Source organism: Hipposideros armiger, unplaced genomic scaffold (genome assembly GCF_001890085.2).
Source record: "Hipposideros armiger isolate ML-2016 unplaced genomic scaffold, ASM189008v1 scaffold_541, whole genome shotgun sequence".
Taxonomy (NCBI): Eukaryota; Metazoa; Chordata; class Mammalia; order Chiroptera; family Hipposideridae; genus Hipposideros; species Hipposideros armiger.
In genome coordinates, this window is record NW_017731891.1 from 1,091,645 (window position 1) to 1,104,991 (window position 13,347).

Consider the following 13,347-nt stretch of genomic DNA (forward strand, 5'->3'; position numbering starts at 1 on the left):
TCCTTCTTTTCATTCTCATTAATTTCCTTGAGCATTCTAATAATCAGTGTTCTGAACTGTGTGTCCGATAGGTTGTTTACCTCTATTTCCTCTAACTCCACAGATTCAGGGGGTTTCTTCTGTTCTTTTATTTGGGATGTGTTTCTTTGCTTTCCCATTCTGGTTTACTCTTTGTGTTTACTTCGATGAAATAGGTAGATCGCCTAGGTCTCAGACTTTTCTGGGTAGACTTATGTGGTATATGTCTTTTATATTTCAAGTGCTCAGACTCCCTTTTCTCCCAGAGGTGTTCTTTGTGTTATGTGCCTTCTCTTGATGAGGTCTAGTTTTTATTGCTTTTGGCTTGTCAGTAGGTGGGCTTGACTCCCAAGCTAACTAGCCGTGAGAATTAGCTGTGTCCAAAGTTTATAAGCTGTTGTGTGAGGGTTGACCCCTCTGATGAGGCTTGACCCCAAGGGGCTCTTGTGCCTGTAGAAATTTCCCTTTGAATGTGAGTCTTGTAGGTCAGACCCTGTAATGCTCTGGTTTTATCTAAACTTAGTCTCTGGATGTGATGATTCTTGTGCTTCTTTGGCTGGGCCCCACTGCGGAGCATGTTTTAGGGCAAAACAGATCAACAAGCACAACCACAACAGCCACCAAAGGTAACCAGATATGCTCTGATGTACAAAACAACCATCACCCTATACTCCACATGTATAGAAATATCAATCAAACACAAGGAGAAAACAAACCAACAGAAACCAAACAACAACGAGAAAAGAAGAAAAACAAAACAAACAAACAAAAAAACTTGCAGAAAAAAAAGGAAAGGAGGAGGCAAATCAAGCTATGACAAGGAAGCAGGAAAGAAGGGAGAGAGAGAGGTTAGAAGAGAAGGAAAGAAAGGGAGAAAAATGCAGAGAAAAAAATATATATGTCGACACCCCCATATATATGGACATATATGTCCACATATATGCACCTTTATATATGTCTATATAAAAAACTAAAATTACTAATGAAATAGAAAAATCCAAAAACAACCAACGCAAGCGATCAATGGAAAAAAACCCCAAAACCCCAAGACATCCAAGAGAACCCAATTAACAATAACAATATAACACATCAGAAGAAAAACCCAAACTGAAAACAATAAAAAAAAGTAAAAAAAAGGGAGCGAAAACAAGAAATAACCAGAAATAATCTTGGCTGAAGTCCGCCAAGCTCTCCCCAGGTTTTCCTCTGCTATACACACACTCCTGTGTGTCTTGTGGGGGCAGAGCCAGCCGCCTGGCACCTAGAGTGAGCTTGGTAATGGCAGGTCTCGTTTAGATGAGTGGAGTTATGAGGCGTGATTGGTAGTATTTTTTACAAAGTCAGTGTTATTTCTGCTCCTGTCTGTCCAGAGGCACTCTGATTTCTGCGCAGCCAGAGGACTGGATGTGCGTCTTTGGGTGCTCTTTCCACTGGGGCTGTTGGAGGATGGGGGTGGAGATTTCAGAGCTGCTGGTAGGCCTTCCTGTGCCTCAGCAGCCAAAGCTGTTCTGCTTTGCCAGCTGTGCAGGGGGCGGGGACAGCGTGTTTAGTAGCTCCCTCCTGCAGCCTTTTCTCATGTAAATTACTCAACCCCCAGGGAGTCGAAGCACCTTTGTTCTGACTTACTCCTCTCTTCAAGAGTTAGCCTCAGGCTCTGGCAGGGAGGGGGCCAAGGTTTCTGAGGGAGGGTGGGGGTGTGCACTTATCTATGCAGTTTATTTGTCCTATCTGAGAGAAAAGGAGAAAAAAGAAAGAGAAAAGAAAATAGGAAAAAGAAAAAAGCCCCCTCCGACACCAGGCACCCCCTGGCAAAGCAGCTCATGTCTACACAGCTGTGGGGTGTGGGTTGTGTCTCCACGTGCCTCCCCTCCCTCTTCCCTGACTTGCCTGGTCTGCCCACCTTTAAGCACTCAGCTTGGGAGTCCCTTCGCTGCTGTGTTCTCCCGGAGAGAATTCAGGGAGTCCTCCTCACCGCCGCCATTTTTCCCCTCTCTCTGTAGTGTCTTATTTATAAACACCTCCACTGAGAAGGAATTCAGTCATATGCCAGGTTAACTTTTCTCAAATATTCTCTTTAGTTCCCAGCTTGTCCCCGCCTCCCCAATTACCATATCTCGTTGATTCAAAGATGTGTATATATTTTCACCCTTAAACATCTCTGAACCCAAGATACTTCTTTGAAATGATGGATTTTAAACTTGATGAAATACAACATTGAATGACCCAAGAAATGAATATGTGAAAAAATTGGTATGGATCTTTTATGTTGACTTTGGGATTTTTTTTTTTTTAAAGATTTTATTGGGGAATTTGAGGAGGGGAGCAGCATTGGGGAATCGGGGAAGGGGAACAGACAAGTTGCTGTTTTTGTTCTTCAGTCTAGTTGTGGAGGACGTCGCTTCACTGGCCCGTGTTGGTATTATCATTGCGCTCTTCCCGGGTGAGGCAGATCAGTCACCGGCCTCTGGATGGCCGCTTACGGTGGCTCTTGGCAACTCACACCGGCTACCAGCCGCTCACGCTGGCTGCCGGCCACTCATGGTAGCTTATGGCAGCCCACTGCAACAGGGACTGCAGCCTACGCCATCACCAGGTCGAGCTGTTGTTCAGCATCTTTGCTGTAGAGGGCAGTGTCACTGGCCCTCATGTGGGATCCGAACCGGGGCCCTGCTGCTCAGAGCTGGCATCCCAAGCCACTTCTCAACCAATGTGCCACTCGGCCGGCCCGACTTTGGGATTTTTAAACTTCATTTTGTGTCATAATCTCTTAGGCTTTTCATTGGGTTTCCTTTGACAAAATCTGATAGCAGGGCTCAGGTTTTTTAATTTTAAAGATTATATAATGCTTTTGCTCAGTCACCCAATCCTAATTGTCACAGTTTCTTTGCTCTACCTGGCAGTTCATTTCAAACAGTGTGTGATTCTGCATGCACAGTTTATTTGCTCATCTCACCTAAAGATGTTCACTACAGAGGGATAGATGAAAAGTTCTTACAAATCTGTCCCCAGTTCACTGAACAAAATGTTTGTTACATTGAATAGGCCCCACACATGTTGTTTCAGTTTGATGGTGATATTTGGGCAGCCATACGGGCCTAAACAAAGTAAAATTGAGTAGTATGTGAATCTGTAATGTGATCATAAGGAAAAGCTTTAAGCTAGATATCCAAGGTATTTTGGCTAAGTTTTTTGGTTTCGCTGATCTTTATAGAAAATTGTTTATTGAGCGGGTTGGGAAAAAAAGAGGAAAAGAGACATAAAGCTGAACAAATATAGTGATATTTTTGATAGCATGGAAGATAACGGTAGTCATAAAGATTATGGTAATTTGTGCTCCTAGAGCAGCTGCATTTTGAGAATTGTTTTTGCTATTGGATATCTTTCTCAATCATGCTGTTGATTGAGTGGCATTTTCCAAAAATGACACTGTACGATGTTAGTTTTGGATGGAGTTTTAATACAATGTCAGCTCGCCAGTTTTACACAGATAAGTTTTCACATTTTGTTTTCAAATGAGTAATGTGGTATGCTTTGGCAAAAATTATAGGCTTCTGGTAACCTCTGGGGATGACTGTGTAGATGGAAAACCCTAATCATAAACAAAAATCATAAACCACCCTAAATTTTACAAATTTATTTTGAACTTATTTCCTAATACCACATTTTTATTTAATCTATAGACCTAGTAACTCGAACTTTTTTTATTCCTAGTTTGTAAGTTTTAAGTAGAGATATTTTTGAAACGTCCATCAATACTGAATTAATACAGACTTTTAAAGGATTCCTTTCAGGATGTTCTTTGTTTCTACATGAATTTTAAATATGACCTGAAATATATTAAAAGTTATGAAAATAAAATTAGTGACTTTTAAAAGGCAATTTTATATATTGCATTCACTTTTTCTTTAGTGCCAAAATAGTAGTTCATCTTCACCCAGCTCCTCCTAACAAAGAGCTCGGTCCGTTCCAGAGCTGTAAGAATTCCTACATTAAACTCTCCTTCAAAGAACATGGCCAGATTGAGGTAAGTTTCTAGAAATGTGTGCTTTTTTCTGTATGAGTAAAATTGGACTAGAAGTTTTTGTTGTTTGTTTGTTAATATGATGGAAGGCAATATTGTTTCCATATTGTTAATATGATGAAGGCAGCATACCAGGCATCACCATATTTTTGCAATAACATTTTTGATATCGTAAGCCTTATCAGTGGAGAATATGAAGTTTAGGTTTCAGTGGGAACAGGAAGCAGGAGGGTGTGATCACAAGGAAAGAGCGGACACTAGAAATATGCCAATAGTAAAGTTTTCAGTGGTATATGCAGTCCGGTTAAAGGGACAGAGTGTAATGCAGTGACATGTTAAATTACCCCACTATCTGAAAGCTCACCAGCCTTAAATCAGCAGTGTATCTTTATTAACTCCATACAAATATGATCACTTACATACTTCCTCCATAGTATAATAGTTTGTATGTTCTGATTAATAAGCTGCTGTGTAAGTATTCTTTAAACATTTATAAGTGTGTGTGTTGATTGCCCCATCGATGTCATAAATTATCTATGCTCTTTTTTTCTACAGCACCTCACCCAGGGCTCCTTACACAGTAGGCACTAAGCAAACATAAGTTACTAACTGAAATCAGTCTCACTGTAGGTGAAAAATACAGTTGATTTTTTGTGAACAGAGGCATGTTTTGGTCCTAATTTCTGAAATTAAGGCTCCCTACACATTTTAATTACACAAATTATTCTCTGCTTCCTTCATGGATAATGGTTGTATATTTTTCTTGGCACTGCGTCTGTTTCACTATAGATTGAAAACAATCCACATAGGCAGGATTGTTTAAAGTAAGTCTATTTATTTCATTGTCACTCATCTCTTTGTTGAGAATAGCTCACTTTATATAGAAGGTCAGTTCCTTCTTTTTTTTTTTCTTTGTTCTTTCTGAAGTTGATCCAAGAAAAGAACTTCCTTTGATTTTCTTTGATGTCTCTGAGAATTCTAGACTTGTTGCAAATGACTGAACAGACCTTTCAACTAAAGAAATGTTAAGTAGTGATTTGTAGGAGGATGCCACAACCTGACTGACTCATTTAAAGTGTATCTATGTGTATAACAGTTTTACAGGCGTTTGTCAGAGGAAATGACACAGAGAAGATGGGAGAATATGCCAGTTTCCCAGTCATTACAAACAAATAGAGGACCCCAGGTATTTTTAAAATGGTTTCTTTTTTTTTTAATTTAAACTGTTGCTTAATCCAGTGTTTTCAGCTCTGTACTTACCTTCATTAAGGAAAAATATTTCTGTGAATATAGAACTTTCCAGAAATAAAATATTTCATTAAAAATTTATTCTCACAGAACCTAATTTAGTGCTCCATAGACAAAAGACACAATAAAAATAAATGACTACAGAGTAATTCTTGGGACGGTAGAAGTTAGATTCCACCAGCTTTATTCTGTTCTTCATAATCACTGTGACATCTGAGAGAGCAGACAATACCACTGAATAACATTTTCCAGGCCAATTTTAAATTAAATACCAACTATGGACAGATACTCAGATGTGTAAAAGTAGTTTGTGTAATAACTGTCAAGTACCAGAACTTTTAACTATAATTTTTTGCACATTTGAGACCCTATTAAATATCGGATACATAATAGGTTGCCAAAACCAAAAATGGATAGGAAATGTAATTTATAAGTGAAATGAAGAGTCAAATATGCCATTTATTGTATGTTGAAAGCTTCTTTATGATGATTTGAAGATTGTTATGAATGGCAAGAAACTGACAAATGTTTTGAAAGGAAACTAGATGTAATTGTATGCTGTTTTTCTTTGGTCCTTTATGGGTCCTTTCCCGCCATTGAAAACACAATGTGGTGGGTTACAAAAGATTGTGTCCTTCCTATTTTGTATGTTTTATTTTCTACTTTTATTTTTCAGCCAGGAAGAATAAGAGCTGTAGGAATTGTAGGTATTGAAAGGAAACTGGAAGAAAAAAGAAAAGAAACTGACAAAAACATTTCTGAGGTAACTCTTACACAAGTTCCGGTCAGCTGTCTTTTTCAGCCATTTGTGTTTATTCTTTTGGATACAGCTGTGACTAATTCCATTCTGTATATTGGAACATACTTAGTTTTCATGAAACTACACAGTATCTTATTCCATTTAACAGCCCTACTTCAGGTTGGCATACTTTAGACAAAGTGTGTTTTAAAAAGTTTTTCCAAAAAGGAATAAAGAACTGCAAATTTGTTTTCTGTGATATTAGAAAATATCTTGGATTGTTGTATATAAATTTTAAAATGTAGATGGAATTTATTGGAGTATACTCCTAATGAATTCAAGGTCTTCTATGTAATTACTTTGGACATTTGGTTAACTTAGATGAGGGAAAAATGCTGTTCTGTGGTCCTTAACCCTGGTCACACACCACACAATTTTATGCCGGTGACCACTCAGGGACCAGACACAGATACAATAAAAATGGCTCAAACTAACCCATCAGCTAGGAGAACAGCCCTGAGCGTGTAAATTTCAGTGTTTTTGAAACTTCATCTTATATGAGGAAATCAAAGCAAAGAGGGAAGAACTCTAGTTAAGAAAACCAGTTATGCATTAGATTCTGCAATTAGTTAATACATCTAAACATATCATTGGTTTTCCCATGTTTATATAATAATAGTCATGGATTTTTATGGAATGATTCTATGAAGTAATTCTTTAGGTTTTATAATTTGTAAATAAAATTTCATTGAATAGTGCTGTTCATAGAATTTCAAAGATGTGTATCAATCAAATAAAGTCTAAACTACAAATAGTTATTGAATACCTGTATTAATCAAGGTTCTCCAGAGAAACAGAACCAATAGGAGATATATAGCTATCGAGATATAGATATATTAATATCTATATCTCTGTACATAGAGGTATAGATCTATTTCTATCCATATCTCTTTATATATACACAGTGAGGTTTATTATAAGGAATTGGCTCGTGTGATTGTGAGGACCGAGAAGTCCCAAGCTGGTGATATAAATTCTAATCTGAATCCAAAGGCCTGAGAACCAGTAGTGCTGATGGTGATGATTCCCAGTCCAAGGGCAGGAGAAGACTGATGTGTAAGCTCAGCAGTCAGGCAGGGAAGGAGCAAGTTCTCGCTTCCTCCAACTCTTTGTGCCTTCACGCCCTCAGCAGACTGGATAATGCCTATCCACATCGAGGAGGGCAGTCTGCTTTACTTAGTTTACAGATTCAAATGCTAACCTCATGTGGCCACGCCCTCATAGACACACTCAGAATAATGTTTGACCACATACCTGGGTACCCCATGATCTAGTCAAATTGACACATAAAATTAACCATATAATAATACCTGTACTGGGCCCACTAATTGAAAATACAGATCATTGTTGAGGAACCAAGGGTATGTGTGCTATTAAGTGCCTGTGGTATAGGTTTTGCTGATTGCATATTAATGGTAAAGTTGTACCTGTCCCTCAGCCCTGCGTGTTTCCTGCAAATTGGCAGCTAGATCCAGAGGCTTGATCAGACTCCTGTTTGATCCCTTTAGTGAGACTAGAAGTCAGTGTTCTTTCATCAGGAGGCACATTGTGCCTCTCTTTATGATGTTAGTAGCTGTTAATGTTCAGTGCCACAGGTCTGTTGGTTCATTGGTGGTTGCAAATGATGATATTTTATGATTTATTTTTCATTTATTAGTTGGAATGCTTTTTAAAGAGATGCTTGCCTTCATCGACTGTTTGGCTACTTGGTGATACAGTTCACATAGGGAAGGCAGGAAAAATGCCTTTTCCTTTATCATTAGGATAGTAAATTGGTTCCTTACCCTCCAAAGGTGACTAATTAGGTTTTTTTTACATATTATTATGAATTTATACATTTTAACTTATTTGATAAATTTCATTCATTTCCAATTATTCTATTTAAAGCTCAAATTGCCCCATCTTTGGCCAGTAGGAGCCTCTTCAGGTTAGTGTTTTTGTGACCTGGTGGATTTGGATAGCTTCCTTAAAGTCTGCTGTGAAAAAAGTTTGAGAACCGTTTTGTACATTTCCTGCCCCATCTTTTACATTTTCCTGCCCCAGATCTGGAATCAACCATACCTGAGAAACTCTGGTTTCTTTTAGTGGGAAATGGTATTTCAAGACCACAGTCTACCTGTCAGGAATATTCATCTCTATCGGATTGATCCTTATTTCTAGTTCTTTTCAGTGGAAAGAGCTATGATTTTTTGGGGGGGTGGGGTGGGGGTGGAAAGTGCCTCATGAGGTCATACTGATAACTTTCTATTCAAATTCAGGAGTACACTAACAAATAATTACTAAACCAGTTAAAAAGAATTTTTTTGTATGTTTTCTCCCTATTCCTCCCGCATTTTAAACCCTCCGTTGGGTGCTACTGATCTCACAGATTCATTGTACACAAAGATGCCGCTATGAAATACGTCTTTACTGTACTAAGTCACAAACACGACTGGTGATAGGTTACGGTAGACGGGGAAGATACGGAAGCGATGAGTCACGATACTTAAGTTAGCTGTTAAATATTTGAAAATTTGTGTGCAATGAATCTGCGAGATCAGTTGCGCCCGACGGAGGGTAAAAATAGGTGTGCTGTATCTACACTGGTCATTCAGCCACTGCATACACTGTTTCCCCTCTGGCTCTCACTTAGTCTCAGTTTTACAAGTAACTAACTATATGTGTAACACCACCAGTCCTTTTGTTGATCTCCCTTTATTCATTTTGGTTGTCTGAAGTTCAAGCTCTAGTAGATTTTTCAGAAAGCATTTGTGGGAACAGTATCTATCCCCTGAGTTCTGGCATATTTGTATTCCTTATATGTGACAGTCGGTTTTGATGGGTTTAAAATCCTTGGCTCACGTTTCCTTTCCTTGAGTGCCTTCAATGTGTTACTTTCAATTTTTTGTCTGGCATGAAGTGTTGCTGCCAAAGAGTGATGAGAATAAAATTGCTTTCTTTCCTTAAAAGTCACTTGATGTTTTTCCTAGATACCCAAAGAATTTTTTTTTTTTTAAATAAAGCCCAGTAACTTTACTGGAATGTGTCTATGCGTTTACTAGAATGTTAGAATGTGTTAGTTATTCTGGGTTTTATTATATGCTTTCAGTGTTTGGTTTCAGAAGTTTTTTCTTTTAATTTCAGGGAAGTTTTTCTATATTATAATTTTGAATAATTGCTTTGATTTTTTTTTTATTCTGATATGTCTATTAGCTGCATGTTGGTAGCTTACTGCCTGTCTTTATTATTTGTTACTTTCTTTCAAATCCTTTTTATTGCTTTCTTCCGTTTCTTTATTTAGAAAAGTTTCCTCTTTCCACCTATTTCTTTTAAGATATTACCTATTGTGTTTATTTATTCTTGTGTTCTGTCTAGTGTAGTCTTTATTTCAGAAATGATTTTTTAAAAATCCTTTCCTGAATCTTGTCACTTCGTTTCTGATTTATGTTGTCCTTTCACAGCATGTGTGATTTTTTAAAACATATTTTAGTTCATTTTGAAATAAAAGGCTATATTTTGATCTGACCTATGTCTTTCTGGCATGCTTTTATTGTATGTAATGTTATTCTACTCACTTTTTTCCTTATAATAATTTTGAGTGGGATTTGATATTGATACTTTGCTGCTGGTAATTTTCTTAGGAAATTAGTTTTTCTGAACTTTTAGAGGAAGATGTAGTTTAGGGTAGCTTTCCTTGCTGCACAGAGCTCACTCTTCTTCTGTGTTCATACAGTGTTAAAAAGGTGGTGGCTTGCTTTCTGTGATTTCCTACCCCTGTTTCCATCCCATTTTTATCAGAACCTTTTTTCTCTTCCTCTCTGTTATCTCTACCTTGCTCAGGTTTTGATTCCTCTCTGAGTAGTTTCTCCCAAGTGTGGGATCCTGTCCTGGAAGAGAAGGCTGAAGGGTCAGTTTCATGAGTTCATAGGCTGCTTCACCCTTCCTGAGGACCCCTTGTGCCCACCCAGTATTGCAGTGGGCAAACCCTCCCAGTTTGAGTTACTGTCCTCGAGTTGGCCCATCTCACTTTCCAGTGACCACCTGTTGGACTTGGGGGTTCTCTTATTCTAGACCTCTAAGTTGCCCTGGTGCCTCCCTTTTCTTTCTCCTGCCTACATGCTGATATTATGCAAGTCATAATATGGGGATTGTCCACACCTGCTTGTATCTGGGTTTTTTGTGGATATCTTGTCACTTAGTTTTGTAGTATATGCTGCCTGTGGGTTTTGTTTTGAGATCTAGTTTCCCTGTGTGTTTTTATGTTGGGAATTGGAGAGATTTAAAAACTGTGTTGCCATAGCCACCATCTTCCCCAAATCCTTTATTCCCATAAAATTCCAGCACTTCAGCATTAGAGGGGTTCTTACTATCCAGAGAGAGGAGTGACTATCTCAGAGCTAGTGACTAGATTTGGAACCAGGATGATGAGAACTCAGGCCTGATTTGCAGGCAAGTGTTATCTATTATACCATGGCTATTCTCTTTGCCACCCAGAAGGTGCTATCACTGTCCTCTTTCAGTGATATTTGTTGTCATCCTTTTTGTGTGACACTTTTGTAGATAGCATCAGACAGTAAACTAATTTTGCATTATTAGTGTTCCTTTTTCTGAATGCTGCCATACTAATTTAGTGTTCACAATATTGTTTTTCTTGCTTTATGGAATGTTACTCTGTTTCAGTCTAATTTTCCCAGAGTTACATAGCTCAAAGGGTTCTACGCAAGCATTGAGCTCTCTCACACAGGTCACAGTCCTGGCTGTCTACTTTGTGTGAGCCCTGTGTCAGATGTTTGAGATATTGTGATGTACCAGGCAGGCAGGCAGGCAAACAGACTTTCTCTACAGTGTGAGAAATTCTATGTTAGGAGAAAACAGTGGCTGCAACAGGAATAAATAACATGGCCTCTTACTTCAGTTGAGGTCAGGGAAGACTTGTTAGCGGAAAGAATTCAAGGCCTGAAAGTTGAGTAGGTGCTAGCAGATGACCAGTAGGGATAAGAGGATCCATGTGGAGAGAATGGAATATGCAAAGGTACAGAATCAAGAATATTGAAACAGAAAATTCAAGAATATATTAACAGTTACTGATGCTAATAACCAAAGTAATGACAGAAAGTCAGTAAGAAATGATGCTACAAATCAGCTTAAAATGGTATTCCCTGGTTTTAAGGCAGATGCCACTTTTTTCAAAATTGGAGTGGAAATTTATGGATGTGGAAGAGAGAAAAGGTTCTGTAAACTGGCAGATAAAAAATGGATTGGGAATGTGCATCAATTTTGCATTTGTACATATGTAACTTTAATTTTATTGTAGATAGTTTCTCTACCCATTTTTTTGGATAGTTGGCTAATTCCAAATTTTAGAATAATAAAAATAGAAGTGAGGAAGCTTTTGTTTGTGTTTATAATTAGTCAAAATATTTTACAGGAAATTCCTCTAAGGCACTAAAATATTTATATTTATTTTTATGAACCATAAGGAATGAGGACTAATTTATGTATCCTATGTGAACTCTGTTACTTTTAGCATATTTTTAATGAAAATACAATACAATAAAGTGACTTACTATATAAAATTTAAAAGTATTGTCTTCCTACTTTTCTTTAAGCTTCTTTTTTCTTTTCAAAATAAAAATCTAAGTGTGTAAAGCGTTTGTGTGTTTTATTTTTGAAAACGAGGTTGGTGTGTGATTTTGCCCTCCATTTAAACGTTAGAATTGACTTTGTTTCAGAGCTGGTGCCCAGAGTTTCCCACAAAAGGTTTCCTGCATCTGCTGGCTGTTGCTGATAAGAATCCAGTGTTTAAGCCTTTTGTTTATCTGAGGAAATTCCTGTTAGGTGTGTGCACATTCCCCTTTGTTTTCAGTATTAGCCTGAGTGAGTCGGCCATAAGAATCCTACACAACACTCTATTCTTTAGCAAAGTCGTTTTGCAGATGGGGTATACTTTCCTGCGTGGAATTAAGATGGGCATGAGCTGATCAAAACCTATTGATCGTTATTCTATGTAGACAAAAGATTTTCAATTCATGATAAATTGCTTAATCGGTTTTAAAAAATAACATCTGGGCACATCAATTAGACAGCAGGTATTCTGCACTGGCAGTATATTTTTGGTAATTTGAAACAAATTTACATAAATGTGTCAGATTAAATTTGAAGAGGCCTTGAAAGTGGATGTTCATTATAGTAAATTAAACAATCGATGGGTTTTATTTAGATACTTTTTGGTGGTATTTGAATGTTTTTCTTTTGTCATAGCCACTGTATCCAAAGCCACAGATGTAATCTGTTCAGGATTTAGAGGCTGAGAGTTATGGTTTCAATTAAATTATACCTGATCTAGAAGCAAAAATTGTTGTGCCCAAAGAAGTATTCCTGCAGCTGCGTGTTGCCATTTTGAACCAGGAAAGCTTTCTACTGCCTTTGATTCTTGACCTCCTATTGGGAAATGGTTTGGGGAAAAGCCAGTGACAAATTTTCTTACTTGTGTCAAAGAACAGTAAATAATATTTTCTGAACTGTTTATTACATATGTCACTTTTTGTTTGTTTAAATCAATAGTAACTTTTCTCTTTGAAAACTTGTTTTTTGCAGTTTGTTTTGGGAAATGTATGGTTTCTTAGCTAAACTAAGTCTTAGAATAAGAATTTAGTAATAGATTTATTACTTTATAAATATTTATATAAATAAATTGATATTTATAAGAAAATTTCATAAATTTTTATCATAGCAAAGAAAATGGAGTGCTTTATTGCTGTAAAACATTTTAATTCTTTAGACAGATTCCAACAAAAACTCATTTTTCATTTCAGGCCTTTGAAGACCTCAGCAAGCTGATGATCAAGGTATATATCATTTACACCTCCTAACTTCATACCAATTATGATACCATTTTGAAAATATCTTGTTAGCAGACACTTTGGGGACATTATATCTTTTCAGTCTTTTACTGATCTCTTGACAGGCTAAGGAAATGGTGGAGTTATCAAAATCAATCGCTAATAAGATTAAAGACAAGCAAGGTGACATCACAGAAGATGAGGTAAATAGGTTGCTTTTTAAAGCTTTAGAAATTACACAGATAATGCTGGGGATTTACCCATTTGCTTTTTTTTTAAAAAGATTTTATTGGGGGAGGGGAACAGCGTTGGGGAATCAGGGGAAGGGGAACAGACAAGTTGCGGTCGTTTTGTTCTTCAGTCTAGTTGTGGAGGATGTTGCTTCATTGGCCCAAGTTGGCACCATCATTGCGCTCTTCCCGGGCGAGGCAGATCAGTCG

At 37.5% G+C, this 13,347-nt stretch overlaps 1 protein-coding gene across 1 annotated transcript in view; it reads left to right on the plus strand.

The window, feature by feature from the left end:
* The window catches only part of VPS36 (vacuolar protein sorting 36 homolog), a 40,608-nt gene that overhangs the window by 14,246 nt on the left and 13,015 nt on the right, over positions 1–13,347 (plus strand). Inside the window, 5 exon segments of the mRNA XM_019668893.1 lie at positions 3,928–4,042; positions 5,136–5,225; positions 5,964–6,050; positions 12,881–12,913; positions 13,033–13,110. Coding sequence (XP_019524438.1) covers positions 3,928–4,042; positions 5,136–5,225; positions 5,964–6,050; positions 12,881–12,913; positions 13,033–13,110 — 403 coding nt within the window.